Source organism: Cataglyphis hispanica, chromosome 19, assembly GCF_021464435.1.
Source record: "Cataglyphis hispanica isolate Lineage 1 chromosome 19, ULB_Chis1_1.0, whole genome shotgun sequence".
NCBI lineage: Eukaryota > Metazoa > Arthropoda > Insecta > Hymenoptera > Formicidae > Cataglyphis > Cataglyphis hispanica.
Genome location: NC_065972.1, coordinates 1,271,526 through 1,291,313, shown reverse-complemented (window position 1 = coordinate 1,291,313; position 19,788 = coordinate 1,271,526). Strand labels below are relative to the sequence as shown.

Below are 19,788 nucleotides of genomic sequence, written 5' to 3'. Positions count from 1 at the left end.
GCTGATGCCCAAGACGCATTTCTGATCCGAACGCATTATTAGAGTGAGAACGGTAAAGGTAAAATATTTTTCATCGGAGATTTTTGAAAAATAATTCATTAAAATTTATAATAATTTTTTTTATTATACGAAGTCAGCTGATACTTCCCCTAGAACTTTTTTAATAATATTGAAAATCTTTAATCACCACGTGTATTACATATATCATCTGCTGGTAAAATATACGAGCTACGATTTGATGAAAACCTGTACATGTTTTTAAAAATATTTTAACATAGAGTACTTTTGGAAATTTTTGAAAAAATTCCTCACTTGTTTTTTTTTATATTTTTGTGCCTGATTTTAAGAAAAATTGTCTAAAAAGAAGTGTTAAAAAAGTTGTTTGAAACTGACCTCTGGTATTAAAGACAGGTACCAGAGAAATTGATGACTGCATGAAATTTGTCCGGAATCATTTTTGTCCAAATCATTATTTCACTAAAGAATCACTAGCGTTTTAAATTAAAATGTTATTTTATATATTCTTCATATAAGATAAGATACGTGAATTAAAGTTACATTTTAATAAAAAAGTTATTAATTTTTAATTTAAAAAGAAAAGTGAATATAATGTAATAAAAACTAAATATAAGATGTAAGATATATATTATAATCTAATAATATTAAAAGATACTCACATAGAGATAAAATTTAAATTATTTGCCTAAACTTCAGATAAATGTCTGATAAGTGAGATTCTTGATCTACGCATTCTCTCTGTGACATTCTCTACAAAATTTTTTTCTATTTAAACTTTGATTCAAAATAATGGCTTGTTTTGTTGTAAATATAATTAAAAAATTTAAAAGAATTATGCAGATGGAAAAAACAAACGGTAAAGGTAGTAATTTTCTATCCATCCAGCACTCTGGACAAATTCAAATTAACTTGTTCAAAAGAAGAACCGAAACAAGAAGATGACAAAGTAAAAAACAACCCTCTTCTTTATTAATTTTCCCTTTATCCAAACACCTGTTTGCTTCATTTGAAAAATAAATAAATTTGAGCCATCTATGTGTCTAAGATTTAGATCGGAAATTCAGGGGAAAATAGGAACTTTTCCCCAGAGCCGACCGGGCGCAGAACAGGCCGCAGAAGGCGCTGGTTCTTGGTTCCGCGCAACGTGCCTGCAGCTTCGATTCAGTAACCACGGTGCGCGTTTCCGACTGATGAGCGGGCACAGCAGGACCAGAGCGGGCATCCTCTTTGTGCGCGAGAACCCTTCGCGATAAATAAGACGGTGGTGTTGGCACGCGGGCGAGTCGCAGGGGTGAGCGTCGCGTGGGAGCGTCGCGCCGTCGCGACGCGTCGCACCACGGCTACGGTGACAGCCTCAGGAGGAGCGTCTGAGAGGCCGAGGGTGTGGGCCCGCGGAGGACAGCGGGACCTTAGGTAAGGTCGAGCACCGCATCCGCATCACGCCGGATGCATAGAAATTCCATTTTTCCCGGCCGAAAATCGACCGGGAATCTATCGTCATCGTGACCTTCTCGTTTTCTCTCGCGTTTGGCGTTTCGGCGGGCCGCCTTTTCGTTTCGGACGCCTGGACACGACGGGACACGGAGCCTCCGAAAGGAGATTGCACTCTTGTACGAAAAAGGATTCCTCGCCGCGGTTATCTACACGCGCGAGAAAGGAAGAGCGGCGGGTCGTTCCCGCTCCTTCTTTGAGTCATTCCAACGGAACGCCAGCCAGCCGGAATTCCGGGAATTCTGGCGACTCCGAAAAACCAAAAGTGACCTGCCAAGTGTATGCGCGCTCGTAAACAGTTCTATCGAATTAATGAAACGCTAGTTTCTTTCCCTTTTTCCATAAATTATTTAATCACATACATCTGCGATAATCCCTCAGAAAACTAAAAAAAATGCGTTGAATTTATTTATTATATCTAATTTAATTCTAATTTTGTTACAATCATAAAACGTTTAGGAGATCTGATTTTTGGAAGACAGGTATTTGTAAATTTCAAATCTTTTCTCTCTGTTTGCATAAACTTTTTTACACATTTTAGAAAAGCGTTCTAGGATTTAGAGCCTGTCAGACAAATTGATACGTAATCACATAAAGCCATATATGTAGAGAGGGGAAAATGAACCAGCCGCGAATCTTCAAAATAAAGGATGCCATATTGTTCGGTCCTCTGTCTATATTCGCTATACGCTTTATGCAGAAATAATCCATCCGGATGTGTCTTTATTGCGGGAATGTCCGGACCGTTGCTTTACCGTAGCATTAAACCGCGTATCGCACATCCGGTGCAGGACGAACCGGGATGAGAGAAACCTCGTGGACTTTCCCGAGTGAATCTTGCCAATCTGAGGGCTGTTCCCTCGGGATTTCATCTCGGTGAATATCAAATAGATACGTGTCGCGTATGTAAATTTAACGAAATGAAATTATACGTATAAGAATCGTTTCCCGAAACTGTGACATTTTATTTTACTTGTCACTTCTCGAATACGCGTGACGGATTATTCGATTAAGAGAAGAATTTCATCTCTGCCATTGCATAATAGCACATTCCGATAATTCTCATTAATTATTGTTATTATCGAAGACTTCTTCACGCTTGCCAGATCCTCTTCTGCTTTTCACTTTTATCTCCGCTTGTAAATTACGTAATGATAATTATCTTCGTTAACAATAACAATTTACGTATCTTTTATGTAATAGTTTACGTTAGATAACGAATTTCAAAAGAAAAATCCCAACTAATGCAATTACAAGGCACATCTCGCGCAAATTTATTCATTTTATTTGGAAAATCTCTCTCTTTTTTTTCTTATTTATTTACACCATTAACATTAATTCGTTTATTTTATTTCAACACTTTTACAATATTTTGTCAAACGGAATGATATATAATAATATTTGTTAATATATAACAAATATTTAATATTTATAATAATATTTGTTGGATACGTAAAGAAATTTGCTCATTATTAATATTATCAAAAATTTTATTATATTAATACAATATAATATCGTCGTAATTTTCTCGAGTAGTATTCCAGCAGACTTTGTTTATACGATGCATGAATTTACGGCGTGCATTCACCCGAAAATGCTCATTTATAAAAGCCGTCGACACGAGCGCGATTATCGTTATCGATGCGAGTGGTTGCTCTCTTGCACGAGTTGCGTGATAACGGGACAGGGGGTGATGCAGGGGATGAGGTGGCACGGGGGACGTCGAGAGATGTGTATGTTTAACCAGCTATCTCGTTCGAGACATCATCAATGTTGCATCCACAATCGCATGGTTTCTGACCCGCGTATCGAAAATCGAACCGAACAGGTCGCCTCGTCTATCGATCGATATATACCGCCCGCTTTTCCACGTGACGTTAATTGCACCCCCGATGGAAAATGCACCGGAGATGCATCGACGCGTATTCTCTCCTCCACTGTTGATCGACACGGTTTGCCGTTGATTCGAAATCGGTGGACGCTTGTAAAAAAAAGTGGACGCTGACGTTGATAGATATCGATGTGATAAGCCTCCCTCTTTCTCTCGGAGGGAAAATTGCCAAGAAAATTGCTACAACGGATGCACTTTAGAGAATTTAATCCTTTGCTTTGTATCCTCGGATCATATAAACATTTGTGTTCCTTTCTCTCTCTCTTCTCTCGATAAGAAAATAAATGACGATATCGGATAATTGATTAAGATTAATGCATCATTAAAATCAGTGCCATGTTCAATTAAATATAAAAAGGAAAAAACAAAAGTACATTCTAAAGAAGCATATTTAATATTATAAAAATTACATAATTTTCAATATCACGACATGCGATACTGCATTATTATTATATATATTAGGTCATTATTTATTTATTAAATTATTATTTATTAGATAATAAACTATTTTACAAGACTTTAGATCTCTCTCATTGATGCCATCGATATAAATAAAGCATATAATATCTTTTTCTTCTTCTATACATCTTTTACAGAGAAACAGATATCGTTTTATATTCCTAGAATTTATCATCATTTTGCATGATTTCAATTTATCAATTTTATGTGTGCTTCTACAATTTGTGCATCCATTTCTCACGTTTTTTTCTCTCTTTATTATAATCTCTATCATTATTTTATATTTTTTTAATTAAATCCGTGACCTCTCTCGCGGCGTTTGCGGTGACGATAAGTACATTCTGTTACATAGTAATCAAATATAAACATAAATCGCGCTTCTCTTTTTGCCGTTCATTATCGCAAAGCATCGCGGCGTCCTTGACGTTATCGATGATCGATAGCTAGATTGCCAAAGACACGACGATTAAATAAGGCAATTAGCGCGACTTGTACAACGCATAAACGTGTCCAGCCAATTGCCTATAGACTTTATCTCTTATTCAATAAAGACATTTATTATGTTCCGCCATGAATGGAATGCAACAGTTCGTCGCGCTTTCAATTAAAGCTCGCTTGCATTCATTTCTTTATCGACTGCATAAATTAAACAATAAAAATTGTCTATTTAAAATTAAAATTACATAATTCTTAAGGTTATTATGTAAATAAAGACGAAACACAATACGTGGTCATATATTTTTTTAATTCGAGTGCAATTTTTATTATTCTTTTTTTTTTCTCGAATAAATATATAACCACGTACAATTTTTTCATTCCATCTAATAATTAAAACGCATTTTTTTTCTCGGAAACAATTTACTCTCGTCGTATAATTTTTTCCGCCGTTAAATGTCCCCCGAGACTACAGGGTGGTCGAAGTGCACGAGGCGACGCTCGGATCGATATTCGTATTCTGCGAAGTCGTGAGAGAGACCTTAACTTAATCCGGAATAGTTTAATCACGCGAAATTACGGACCCTAACTTCGTTAACTCGTTCCGGTCGGTGTGATTGCTCTTCGAGGCAAACTATGAAAAATTCAGACCATCAAAACAGATCGGATCTCCTTAAAACCCGTGACTCTGATGATTTTATTCAATAACGGAGATGTCTGAAATCTTCTTTAATTATCGGATCGTTGCGTATCATATGAAGTATCGTTTTATATCAACGATATCCTTCACAACGGCTATCGCGCGCGGTTATCATTGAATTGAATTATCAAATCACATATCAAACGTGCGATATGCGAGAATACAGTGACTATACGTAGAAATTTAATTCTGCCACTTATATATCATTTCTGACGAAGTTCTGTCAAGGATGGAATTGTTGCAAAACCAGAAACTAAGGAAGAGCTTAATGCCTTACCTGTTGGCCTTGACGCGACATTCAATATAGCTGCCAATTACACGCTTATGTATACATTTAAATATTAAAAAAAAAACAACAACATATATATACACGAATATTTGCTTATGAAATCGCACTATTAATACAAACATTTTTCTAAATTAATTATTGAGATTCTTACAACCAAATATTATAGAATCCTAACAAATTTTGATTCACATCATCTTGACGAAAAAATTTACATGTTTTGTCATCTTTAATGTCATAATTCAGTTGCAATAAAGGAGCTGGATCTCCTAAAAACAAGATATTTTATATTTAAATTGACGAAAGTAGGAGCTAATCTTTTTTAGATGTCTTTTCGTGCTGCAAAATAACATGTTGAAGAAAAGGCTTGATAATTTATCGCTCTGCGATCTTTTTGAGATGACACAAACCACAAGGTAACGCGATACACGTTACCTCGGTGTGATTTATCATTTATCATTTATCATATATGGACCATTCCATCAGGGAGACTCGTGCGACGCAAAACATCGCAACATGGCCCGTCGCGCAATACGCTAGATAATGACTAATATAAATCCTGCAACACACACGACGGCGGCTCGCTTATCGCGCGTGCGTGTGAAAATTTCCTGCTCAATTTCCCACCGATCGTGATATTATCCCCTGGTTATATCCGCGAAGAAAGATTGAACGACGCTAATAAGAGCGTAGTAAAAAAAAAAAGAGAACATTACTTCATCAATTCTTTGAGATTAAAATCATGAATGAAAAGCGTCGTGAATATCGATTAAAATTCTAATAAGGAGAAGTTTACTTAATCCGATAATGTATGAGATTATCGTCCCGTAGAAATTTTTACTACGTTATGCGATAATTTTATTAGAAGAAAGGAAGTTTCGTAATATAGCGTATTACAATGTGCTCTTTCAGTTTATTAAAATTAAATTGGAAATGTGTTAAAATATATGATTCAAAATCATAATGTGTATTAAAAAAAAAAAAATTGCTCGTTATTGACAGACAAGGTCTTGGGGAACACTCTATATATTCTTTCTCTCTTTCTCTCTGTCTCTTGTTGAGTAACTCGTGTGTGTATATGTGCTTCGCGTAAATAAGTTATTTCCGGCAAGATCGACCTGCCGATGGTTTTGAAATACGAAAACCAAACTTTCCTTTGACGTGTTTGTAACCAAATACAACGTTCGAAAAATTGCTACTCGAAATCTTTCTCGACTGCAAACATTTTTGCAAAGCGTCAAAATGAATTTTTTCTCTACTATAACATTTAAGCCTTAAGCACCTACTTTATCAGCTTCCAACTATTTCTCTTGTTTTTTTAATTAAAAGAAAAATATATATATTTATTATTATTTGCTAAAAAAAAATCCGAAATTGGCGACCAATCAAATCCGCTTAAAGAACAATCGACTCTTCTAGTTCAAGAATCTCATTATATGGAGCGAGAATCCTCGACGCAATCCTGAATAATGAAATGAAATGGAATGCAAGAGCAGCTTTTGAATAATCTAGTTTTCTCAATCAGAGAAGCTAAACATCAATCAGGGGCACCCTGTATACAGAATAATGACGTCAACGGCGATTGAGTAGTACGATTCCCGGTAGTTTTGCGCCGGTTATAGAATCACGGCAATAAGTTATAAGAGCGCTATAAACTGCGGGCGACTTAGAATGCAATGCCATTACTCTGTTCGTTTCTACGTCGTTTATTCGCCATCAAAAGCACAATCATGTCTCGAATTCGTATAATAAAAGCTCGTTAAACAATAGCGGATTATCTAGCGAGATAGCGGAATAATTGGACTATACTTTGAAATTGACAGTTCTCATTATAGAAACTCCCGAAGGAGAAAATGAAAGCAATAATTGAAGCGTAAAATATGTAATGTAATGTACACCGAATCATAATTAATATCCACTCTTTTCTCAATCATCGTTAATCGTCTTAATATTCAAGTAAACGTAGAAAAGCATAATTAAAATGGATAATTGCGAATTGATTAATTTACTCTTCATCAGGATTTAGATTTATCTCCAATAATTTTACAAATTGAGAAAGAGATAATCTATTAAATAAATATTAATAAAATACCTTGCACATGCAAATATATTTATTAATATTTATGTCAATATTAATTTGACACGTCGCTTTCTCTTTTTATTAATTAACTAACTCTTAATTTTATTATATCTTAATTTTATTATTTAATTTTATTATAATAAATAAAATTTATCGATTTTTTAATTTACGTTTTTGGGCGTAATTGTTTCTTTTTTCTTTACGTTTGTTTGATTTATGGGGGATTGCGATAACGAGCGCCTGTTCGAGTCAGCGATGCCGAACATTTATTCCAGGGCATGCAGATAACACATGTGAGTGACGTCAAATGAATCGTAAGACCAACTTCCGTCCATTGAGTATGCAAAAAAAAAAAGTTTGCCGTGAATTATTCAAATTATAGGACTATCGTCGGTCAAGAATTGTAAATAGCTAATGAACGAAGATTCTCCAAAATGAGATTAACATCGTAATTTCTTTTATTTTCAGCATTGAAATTATATCGAGACACATATCATGTACAAAATATATTACGGAAAGTTTATTTTTATTACTATAAATATCTCTAGCATGAATTTTTGATCATAATTAATATGATTCAAAGGCAATACATACGTGGAGCAAATAAATTTTTATTAAAGAAAATGAAATTTGTGTGCTGAGTCTAGTTTCGCTTTATCTTTGCGATGCGGAAGATACTCGAGAGTCCCTGCTGATTATGGTGCACAAATTGATAATGAAGTGTGTATTTCGATGCTCTGCGATAACATTTGGCACAGTGACGTCAAATGCGTACGCAAGTTCCCTGTTCCTTTGCGCTGACCCGTTACATCGACAGTAGACATACAGTACAATTTTATATTCATTCTTGCATGCTTTTGATTATATATGGTGTACATAAAAAAAAACAGTGTTAAAATACTTGAGCATTCAAAATATATAAAAAACATAACAAAATATATATATTAGACAACCTTTAAAAAAGTAGAAATAAAAAAACTTAAACAGCAGAATAATTTTCTGAGAAAAATAATATATTAAATAAAACGATATTTTCTTCTAAGAATAAATAATAAGTTAAATAGCAAGATATTTTTTTTCTATAAGAGAAAAATAAATTAAATGGCGCAATGGTAATAGCTAGATTGATTGAAATAGCAGGGATATTTTTCTTTTGAAATTGATCATTTTTTCCTTAACAAAGTTAGTATCGATTTTTGTTCAAGTGTAATTTAATCAGCGATTTAATGGAGAGACTGTTAAGTACGGGTGAATACAGAAATTGGTTACACAATTTTATGTTTTGATTAATTCAAAGTAAATTTTGCTATAATGAGAAAAGGAACTGTGTTAGCTTAACTTTGTTATCTGAAAAATTAAAATCCGCAATAATATAACGAGAAGAAGAAAATTCCTGTTCAAATTTTAATTAGATTCTATAAAAATTTGAACGTACCAATCGAGATTTGCACGACACACGATATAGAATCCATCTCGTCTCGTATTATATCTCGCGTTACATTCGTCATTCGGGCATCTGTAACCGATGGCGGCACGCGGCGTGTAAAACCCCGCGAGTACGAATTATTATGCCGGCATTATCGTATTAAGTATTATTTGAGCGCCGATTGAAATTGACATCCATTTGCCGGAGTAGTTTAGTGCAAGCTCGGCGTTGCCCCGAAGCGTTCCGACATCTTTCACCGCGATCGCATTTTGAATATAATTCTGAAAAAAAGATCTAGTGCAAACGATTTATTACTGTGACAGTGAAAAAAAAAATAATAAAAATAATCTAAAGAAATTGTAAATACCTACATAAAGAAGCAACATTTCCTGAAATGCAACGACGCAAATACGAGGGAAAATTTTTTAAAAAGAGATAACAGATCATGTCATTGTTTTTTTACAAAATCAATTATTTGCAGAATTTTTGGGGACAAATATCTGACAGAAAGAGCGAAGAGAAAGTTTTGCGTGTTATAAAAATAATATGAGAGATATTAAACCAAATAATTCGGCGATAGATTTAGATTTTAGTAGTATTCATAAATATTAATGACACATAAATATTAATGACACATGGTCTTTTTTATTAAATTAATTGATTAAAATAAATGCAAATATTTGCATCAAAATGAAAGGATTAGGAGAGAATATAATAGAGGTAAATATAGAAAAGAATATTTTAATAGTAAAGACTATCAAAAAAGGAAAAAAGATATATTCTATGATTCTATAGTACGATATAATTTGTAAATATGATTCTATATATAATTATTAACAAATGGCCTTATCGCCATTTAATCTCGCAGTGGGAGAGCTCGGAGTCGGACTTCTCGGATACTGAGGACTCAAATGAGTTAGGAGCCAGCGTTAGCCCGAAAAGCAACGCGATGGACACTATAGATAGTGTCAACAAACGACAGGCCACTCGTGTCTTCAAAAAATCCAGCCTCAATGGCAAGATCACGGTCTATCTCGGCAAGAGGGACTTCGTCGATCACATTACGCATGTTGATCCAATCGGCAAGTATCCATCATAAACAATTTACGCGCGCATCCTCTCACGCAGAAATGACGTATACACTCGGGATGTATATATTTTCTTAAAATAACTATTGCATATGTGTAATTGCGTGGCATCTTTTTCTTCGAATCTCGCGATAAGAGAGACGATTTTCACGATTATAGATGGAGTCGTCCTGATCGATCCCGACTACATAAAAGAGCGAAAGGTGTTCGGTCACGTCCTCGCGGCCTTCAAGTACGGCAGGGAGGATCTCGATGTCCTCGGATTGACCTTTCGCAAGGATCTCTATCTCGCGGCCGAACAGATCTATCCGGTGGTACAAGGATCTCAGCCCCCCAGAGAGCTGACGCGATTGCAGGAGAGGTTGATAAAGAAATTGGGCAGCAATGCGTATCCCTTTTACTTCGAATTACCGCCTCACTGCCCAGCCTCGGTCACCCTACAACCGGCCCCGGGCGACACCGGCAAACCCTGCGGTGTCGACTATGAGTTGAAAGCATTCGTAGGTGAGACGCAAGATGACAAACCGCATAAAAGGTACGAATTAATTTTAAAAAAAATCTTCTTGTTTAAAGTTAAAGAAATTGTTATTTAAAATTTTTTAATAAATTTTTTTTTTTTTTTTTTTTTGAAAATGAAATAAAAGCAATCTTTATTTAAAATAAAATATATTTTATACACATTCTTGATTCGGGATATTTTTTTATATTACATAAGAAATACTTTCGTTTATGACGATTAATAATTAAAGCGACAATTAATTTAATTACTGCTTTCATCAATTAATTGATTTAACTTGCAGGAGCTGCGTGAGGCTGGCGATCAGGAAGATCATGTATGCGCCATCGAAACAGGGCGAGCAGCCTTCGGTGGAGGTGAGCAAAGAGTTTATGATGTCCCCGAACAAATTGCACCTGGAGGCCTCCCTCGACAAGGAGCTTTATCATCACGGCGAGAACATAGCTGTGAACGTGCACATAGCGAACAATAGCAACCGGACTGTGAAAAAGATAAAAGTGTCGGTTAGGCAATTTGCGGACATCTGCCTGTTCTCCACGGCGCAATATAAGTGCACCGTCGCCGAGGCCGAGAGCGAGTGAGTATTCTCCAGTTGATTATTTTTCCCATCCCTTACTGAGAGACTACGATATAGTACTTTGGCGAGAGAAATTAAAGAAATTAAATTTATTTTAAATTCTTTATTATTTCTAGGAATTAAATGAAATTTTTCTAAAGACACAGATAAATTTCTTTCGTATTTTTAAATAAAAATTAATTTATAAAACAGACAGATACTTTTGCGGAAGTTGTTTTATTTTAGGAAATCGCTTTTTCAATTACGATAAAAATAGTTGTAGTAGGTCGAAATTTTTTTATTTATTAAGCGATTAATTTCTCAGACCATTAATGATTCAGGCAATTAATTTAACGTTGATTATTTACGATTACGTCAAAACGTCGCCGATTTAGAGACGCTAAAAGACCTCATTTCTCGAGCAATCAACTCGAGCTGCGATAAAATTTTAGCGATTTATACATTGCGTGACGTGCGCGATAACATGCGAAAAAAGAAGCAGGATTTTAACGAGCAGGAAAATAAGATTATTGCACTGGCAGTATAGGGGTTTCGCCAGGATTCACTCTGAGCAAGGTGTTTTCTCTAAGGCCAACGCTTGCCGAGAACAAAGACAAGCGAGGCCTAGCTCTAGACGGTCAACTTAAACACGAGGACACCAATCTCGCGTCTAGTACAATGTGAGTGCGAGATTAAGAGCTCGCTGTTTCCCTCATTACTCTTTCACCTTTTTTCTGCCGGATACTAAGGGGGAGAAAAATAAAGATAACGGGGAGGCTGGAAAGCGGCCAAATGCAAGCTCGCGTCGTTTCTCTGTAATGCGACTATAATCACGACGATATCTCATGACGAACGTACGGACTTTATAGGAATTCGTCGTGCTCGAGTTCCATAAAAATGAGACGTAGCGACCACGTGCTCTAGCAAATCTTTTTAAAATAGCTTTGTAAAGTTTATTAGAAAAGACAGAAATTTATAAAATACTAATTCTTTAATGACGTTCGAGAATGACAGTAAAAAGTTGAATTGAAAGTTAAATTAAAGTTAAGAATTAAATTAATTCTTGATAAATATTTTAAATTTTATAAAAAAAGTTATTATATTTTATAAACTAATAAAAGTATAATAAAATATAGCTTTAGACACGTAAATTATTTGTTTATATCTCAAATAAATTCTATAAATTTCATTAGAATATTTGGAAGAATAAATAAAATCAAAAACAAAAAGAGAAATAGCAGTTATTTATTTAATCGCATTCTCTTTATTCGAAAAGTCAGTCACTTTGTTTAATCCTGTTTTTAGCGTGAGATATTAAGAATGATAAGAAGTAAAATTAAAAAGACAAGACCATTTTCAGCCTCTCTTTCTTGCTATCTTTTATTTTTTCTTTTTCTTATTAATGCAAAATAAATGAAAAATGGAATGGCAGTATTCTTAGTGACTTTGTGCTGGGGATTTTTAACGTGGTGGCCTGTAATCACGTATAGATCTCGATCGGTGGTGGTTTCATTTCCTTAGCAAAACTCCCTCTCCTCACACATGCACTTTTATTCTCTATCTCCGTCCTCGTCCCTCTTTCTTTTATTTTAAGATATATATATTTTTATTTTAACTTCTTTTCTATATTAGAAAAAATATTTTCTTGACATTTTTTATAATTTCTTAAAATAAATTTCTCTTCTATTAGTACACATAAGTGTTTCACACTCTATATATATTCCTTAGACACTGAAGATTGTCAAGTCCTTGCTCTATTCTCGTCTCTCGTAATTGTAATTTGTATCGCAGTGTAATGCACAAACTGACACATCGTTCTATCGCGCGTATGTATTACAAGATTAAAATAATTTTAATTTCGTTTATTTATTTATTTACTGTTTCATTTTGATTAGGCGTAAATTCCGCACAAAATCTTGTGACTTTTTTTGGCCCAAAGGCAGGAAATCATAAAATTATGATTACCATTCTAGATATCAATTAGAATTAATATTAGACAATTTCTATAAATTTTTTAATATAGATGATATTTAAATTTACTTTTAGAAAACATACCTATAAATGTATTTATATATATTATGAAAAATAAATATAACTTATTATTAAGCTAGATATTAATAAGAAATTAGATAGAATTAAATATTTTGTCGACGATCTTTACGCTAACGCGATATTAATTTCGCAATTTCGATCCGCACGTGACGCGCACTGACACTCATGCTGGTTGTGTGTTCAAATGTCAGAGAGGGATGCCCAGTGGGCCCGGGTTTCACGCTCAGCAAGGTGTTCACTTTAACACCCCTCCTGGCCAACAACAAAGATAAATGGGGGCTCGCCCTCGACGGCCAGCTCAAACACGAGGATACCAATTTGGCGTCGAGCACCCTGTAAGGATGCGATGCCTAAAACTGCAGATACACGCAGACATGTTTAGATTACATCGATACACCGCATTGTGTTATTAATCACACATTTAGCGCTCGAGAGAGAGGGAAAAAAATTTCCATAAAATTTATTAAAAATTTTGCTATTTTAAGGCATTAATTATATTATAATATTTTCAAAGAATTTCAATGATTCACAGCAATGGCATAAAAAAAAGCACAAAAAAAAAGTTGTAAAGATTTTCTTTGTAATATGCGTATTTGAATTTATACAAAAAATATAAATATTTGTTTTATAAAATATATAAATACAAAAAAGTAATAATTATGGGATATAATATTACTTTCTCTTTAATTGATAATTAAATTTTCTGAAAGTTAGACACGTAAATAATAAGATATTTAAATAAAAAAAAAATGTAAGAAAAGAAAAAGTAATCAACACCGTTCTTGGAAAAGTGGACGAGGACAAATACAGCTTTTAGCGCTAAATGTGGGACAAGAATGCGGGCGGTGTCTGTTACATATAACACACATATAAACACACGTTTCTCGCACGCAACGCGCAGCTGAACACGCCTTTGGGAATTTTTCTCGTCCGCAACGCTTTTCATACGCAATGGACGGAAGATACATGTTGGCTGTCTATGCAACGAAAGCTTTTCTTAACGATTATTTCTTCGATTTTTCTTTGATTTTTCGATCAATTCATCGACTGACGAACAACCGGCATTGTCGACGTGTCATTTTGTTTTGCGAAATTCGTATCACTCAGCTTTATTGGAAATAGTCTTCACGTGAGCACGTCTTAAATTCCTTAGATCTCGATATTTTGAACTAGAATTTAGAAATTGAAGAATTTTCACAATTTTAGAAGCCTCAGAATTAATCAATGAAATCCATAGATCTTAAGATCCAAGTGACTTTTACTCTTTCGATGCCAATTTATCAAAATTTAGCATTGGTCTTTCGTTGATAAGGATTCAAGCTTAAAATCAAATTATAGTTTTAATATCAGAAACTTTTAAAAATTAAATCTTATTATATTTTCTTATATATATATACCTCTCAACAAAAATTAAATATATATTTTTTTTTTTTTGATATTATTGAACTCAACTAAACTCAATGACTAACATCGGACATAAAAATTTTGATAACTAGCAAAAAATTAAACCTTTATTCATTATTTTTTTTCTACCTAATAAATCTCTTTAAATATTTCTTAAAATATATTTATGTTTCAGCGGTATTAAAAAGATTAAAAAACTAGGATCTAAGAGATTTAGAATACCTAGGACAAATATTTAAACCAAAATCCCATCTTCCTCTTGCTTGTGCTTATTATTGTTGAAAAATATGGCATCGCCACCGCATTGTGTTTACATAAAATTGCATGAAAAAATTTCAACTTGTTCTTTGCCGCTGTGAAACTATAGTTTTATTATTGGCTTGATTACAAAATATGTACGTGATTACCGCTTTACATAAATGTTTTATGTATTTAAAATTAAAAGCTCTGCTCGCTTATTTAACAAACAAATCTGATCTGCAATTTTCTTTCCGTTTATTTCTTTTCGTCTTTGCATGATGCTGTAACACAACTAATCACGCGTGAGCTTTTATGTGATATTAATGTCGATTAATGATAATAATGTTATTAATGACAAATCTAATTTGCAGCGTTGTTGATCCGTCGCAACGTGAAAACCTTGGCATAATTGTCCAGTACAAAGTCAAAGTCAAACTTTGCCTTGGTGCTCTTGGAGGGTAAGTCTCATTTAAATGTGTCAGGATATAAAATTTAAGAGTTTTTTAATTACGGATTTAATATATTGCATTTCAAATTTTAATTTGATTTCTTTTATTACTCTATTTAGGGAGTTAGTCGCGGAACTGCCCTTTATTTTGATGCATCCGAAACCGGAAGAGGAGGAACCAATGCCGTCCACAGCTCGACCAAGCCCTACGCACAAAACTGATAGCGGAGAGGTTCCGCTCGACACAAATTTGATACAACTGGATACGTAAGTAATCTAAAGAATTTACATTTAAATATAATTTTTAAATCATATTTTTCACTATCGATAAATTCTAATAAAACGTGATTAATAAATTATATTTGTTAATAATATCATCATTTATACATATATTTGTGTAATAGACATAATATTGTGTTATATTTAATAAAAATATATAAATAAAATATTACATCTAGTAAATATTTTATTAAAAAGAAAGAAAGATATGATATTTTATATATTCAAGTAACTCGCTGTATGCATTAAAATAGATCTGAATCTTTCTTTTCTAAATTCTTTTTTTCTTTTTTTTTAATAATATTCTTGCATTTCTATGAGAAAGTCAAATATTTATAAATCATAATTCTTGAATTTTCTTTGAATTTTTCTGCAGGGAGGCGGACGGCGATGACGATATAATTTTCGAGGACTTTGCTCGTCTGAGGCTGAAAGGCGAAATGGAAGCTTGACCTTGTTCCGCCGATTCCTCATCGATACGTATCGATGCGTTTGATCGTGTGACTCTTACACCGCCGTGTCGCACACAAGACGGAAGCTGCACAATGTCGCCAATGATGCCAATAACAGCGATGCCGCAACAACAAACTTAAACGACGTTGAAATTTGTTATCGCGGTATCGCTGCTATCCTCAAGTACAAAATGTCCCCCACACGACGGTGTCCGCGGGACATTTTAAGATTTATCGCGTAGAAAAGTCGGGCGAAAGGAAAAAACAAGAAGAAAAACTTTCGAAAGGGACTCACGTGGTAAAAAAGAAGATGCTGCAAAAGAGAGGAATTCCGAGCTGCTCGCTTTTTTTCGGACATTTCCAGACAAGCTAAACGAATACCCAAATCGGAAGTAGCGTCGAGAAAATTCTTCTTTAATAATCGTTCGTCATTTTCACTGATTATCGAAGATGCACAGAAAATTGGAGTTTCCTTAACGTTTTTTTTTTTTTTTAAGGTATCGTTGTTTGTATATTTATTAAAATAATTGAGCCACAATTCATTCAGTCGTTGTTCTTTGTGGCGCGTGTTCATCATTAGATTGTGGTAGTCTTGATTTGTGGGAAAGATATGCGGCGGTTTTGTGTGATTGACATTTATCACGAATTTAACACCGTCGTCATTTTACGCTTTGTCTCCGAAGACTGATTTTAGAGAGGAAGAACATCCAAAAATCTAGATAATGAAATGTATTTATTGTGAAACTTTCAACAATGAAAGAAAGCTGCTGCAAAATAATACGTAATATATATATAAAATGAGATTCGATATTTTTCTGCAAAAAATGCAAATCGAAATTAATTCAATTAGTTAATTTATTAATTACATATTAATTCATTTCATAACCATTTCATAAACATGATAGCTATCACTTAATTCACGACTAATTAGCAATAAATTGTCAGTTAATTAAATATGAGATTGATATAAATTCAAGAACGTGCGAGAGCCTCAAGTTTATAGCCAGCCATTTTTAGTGATTGTGATTTTTTAAACACGGCCAGTATACTGTCTTTAAGTTAAAATGCGAGAAGAAAAACTTTGTCGAAATCTCGAATCGATTATCGGTGCAAACAATAAATGCATGCAGTTAGTGCGCGTTGCAAATATTGTTTGCAAACAACAGAACAAACAATCCTCGAATTAGTTCCAGTGAAGAATTAGTTTACAGTAAATTACAGTTGATAAAAATAATTGGTCGCAAAAGGAGATTAAAAAAAAGAAGTTATTTTATATTTTTGTAGAAAACTACGATATACAAATTTGATTCTCACAACAACGAGACTGGGAAATTATTATCCCGCGAATCTGTAGGAAATCGATGCTCTAAGGAGCCTATTTAGAAGTGTTTAATGTGACAATTTGATCGCGACAAAATGCGCGGAAGAGAGAAGGAAAGATGACGTTTCGAAACGCAAATGTCAATTCATAGATGTATTTATGGATAATTTGTAGTACTTGGTAACGCTGTAAGATTTGTAACACTAAAATCCGTTGCACGTTCTCCTTTCCCTTCCTCCTCCCCCACCCCCACCCCGCTCCCACTTCTAAAAAACACCCGATTGATAAAATTAAGGCGGCGCGAACATCATTTTAACACAATCGTAAATACCTACGATGGTACGCGTACTTCAAGACTGCTCGAGAATTTAATTTTCGCGCAATGAAAATGTCGCGTAATCTCGGTTCGCCCGGTATTATAAAATAAAGTTGTTTAGCAGAGAGTTTAATATCGATTGCCTAATTCAATCTCGAACGCGAAGATTTTTGCTACAAAAATCGACGAAAATCGTCGAATAATCTCCGCCATTTAAGTAGCAACGTCACGGCAAATCATTTATGTAAGAATTTTTGGAACAAATTATTTTTCCTAAGTTTTAAGATGTACGATATATATATATATATATGATTCTATCATCTCAAACAGCTTTCATTAGTTTTTCTATTGACCAAAATTTATAAACAATTAAAAAGTAAAAGAGTTGCATTTTCTCTAAAGTGTAAACTCGAATCATTATTAAATTTCTCAGAATTCAATGACAATTTTCATTAGAAACGACAAGAAACCTGCCGTCAACTATTAATTTCAATTTTTAAAGAAAGTCAAGTCAATGATAAACGCGATTCACGTTGGTAACGAAGATTAATTAACGGTGACATTAATTAGAATGACGCAAATTGTAAAACTATGGAGAAACAGCATATTGTACATGTAAATGTATGTATATATACGGAAAGCAAAAAAAGCAAGATAGTATTTTTTATCACTTTAGCATTTATAAACCGTGTATTTAGATGAGATAGCTGAACGTGTGGTCCGCGTCTCTTCGTTGCGCGTTTAAGAAACGCACGACGAAAATCCAGCCGTATTTTCTCATACCAAAGCCAATATTTCCGTTTTTTTTTTTTTTTTTCTTAAACAGAAGTATTTCTCATAGAAAGCATCAATAGCCGATCGAGAAAGTATAAATTACATAATTAATTTTTCAATTAAGTACGGCTTCTTTGTATCAAATTTATTTATTATTAATGCAGGAGGAATTATAGATTTTTAAAATATATATAGTTCAACATACATGTAGGAGAGTTATCAAGAAATAATTTCATCTTTAAAAAAATTCATTTTATATTATTGAAACAATGAATATATATATATATATATATATATATATATATATATATATATATATATATATATATATATATATTTTTAGATCGATATTTTTCATTGATTTAAATTAAATATTATTAATATTATCCTATCCGTTCATTTAATTATTCTATTATTAAATATCCTATTAGTGGATTTCTCGGGAAGAATCCATTCATTCTTTTACCTCGTTATCGAATAAAAACAAGAACGTGCATGTTCAACGAAAGCTAGATATTTAATTAAGGGACGAACAATTTGCAATTGTGCGGCAAATGCCGAACGCCGGCACTTCGATTATCGCTTTAAGCGACGTGTATGAGTGTGTATATGTGCAAGGCTTGTATAATGAGAGTATATTTTATATTCGCCCGCGGACGCGCGCATATTTTTTATATGACCGCAAACGGTAGGTCGTTAACATTTTTATTGTCATCCGGTTAGAAGGGAGGATCACAGAAGAAGAGAATTATACCGCACAAAAAAAAAATCAAGGGAGAGAGAGATAATTAAAGTCAATATAAAGGATGCCGTCTCTGTAATTTCTAATATTCGAGATTGTTTCCTTGCGATACGGAAAAGACCGCTTATATACAGGGAGTCGCATAAAAATGACGCAAATCTTATCGATTTATTTCAAGATTATCGAATTAAAAATCTTTTCTTTCTATTATATTTCAAAAATTGAATTATAATCGCTTATTATACGCTCTATTAGACGTATAAATTACTACTGATATTAAATATTAATATTTTGAAGAATCCTGATGATTCAAATTTTTTCAAGATAGAATACTGATGCGATATTTTTTTGGGATGCTCTGTATTTAATGAATAACAGTATCACTGCGATAAGAGAGGTAAACGATTACGCTTCTTCGATACAACATATTCTTTGCATTGGAAAGTTCACATTTCTCTCGTTTGTATCTCGTTTAATTGAAAATCATTGTAGCTGAAATCTGTGGAAATAGATAGTCAGGTGATTAAACATAAACAGCGAAACGTGTACGTGCTCTTATCAGAATGGCTGCATCATTCGACATAGAATGGAAAAAATAGTTAGCTTATTGCATCGCGCATAATAATAAATAGTATAAAGACAAAAGAGAGAAAAAAATGGACTAAAGAAAATAAAGAAGGGAAAGGAAATTATGCGCGCTTCTCTCGAGAGTGTTACTGTAATTAATGTAATCGAGTCGATGTACAAGTGTATTGTGGGGTTCACATTACAGCCGTAATTTACAAATGTAAATCGTAAGAAAGATGACAGAGC

At 33.7% G+C, this 19,788-nt stretch overlaps 1 protein-coding gene across 3 annotated transcripts; it reads left to right on the top strand.

Annotated features, from left to right (window-relative positions):
• The first annotated feature begins 1,176 nt into the window (after nt 1-1,176).
• Nucleotides 1,177-17,736, top strand: LOC126856521 (beta-arrestin-1). Of its 3 annotated transcripts, none has more exons than XM_050605091.1 (8): nt 1,177-1,431; nt 9,655-9,868; nt 10,034-10,409; nt 10,675-10,968; nt 13,191-13,334; nt 15,015-15,101; nt 15,212-15,358; nt 15,747-17,736. In XM_050605091.1, exons 2-8 carry the CDS (start codon nt 9,736-9,738, stop codon nt 15,820-15,822), a joined length of 1,257 nt encoding a protein of 418 aa, XP_050461048.1. In that variant the 5' UTR covers nt 1,177-1,431; nt 9,655-9,735; the 3' UTR covers nt 15,823-17,736. The 3 variants fall into 3 exon arrangements, with proteins under 3 accessions (XP_050461048.1, XP_050461046.1, XP_050461047.1); XM_050605089.1 differs by lacking the exon at nt 1,177-1,431 and adding an exon at nt 9,018-9,506; XM_050605090.1 differs by lacking the exons at nt 1,177-1,431; nt 13,191-13,334 and adding exons at nt 9,021-9,506; nt 11,490-11,627.
• The last annotated feature ends 2,052 nt before the right edge of the window (nt 17,737-19,788 follow it).

Excerpts from the sequence above, each read along its gene's own strand:
- LOC126856521 (XM_050605089.1), top strand. The coding sequence starts at position 9,477 with ATGAAAGGATTAGGAGAGAATATAATAGAG. Across the intron at positions 9,507-9,654 it reads TAGGAGAGAATATAATAGAG|TGGGAGAGCTCGGAGTCGGA; the intron begins GTAAATATAGAA and ends TTAATCTCGCAG. Across the intron at positions 9,869-10,033 it reads TACGCATGTTGATCCAATCG|ATGGAGTCGTCCTGATCGAT; the intron begins GCAAGTATCCAT and ends TCACGATTATAG.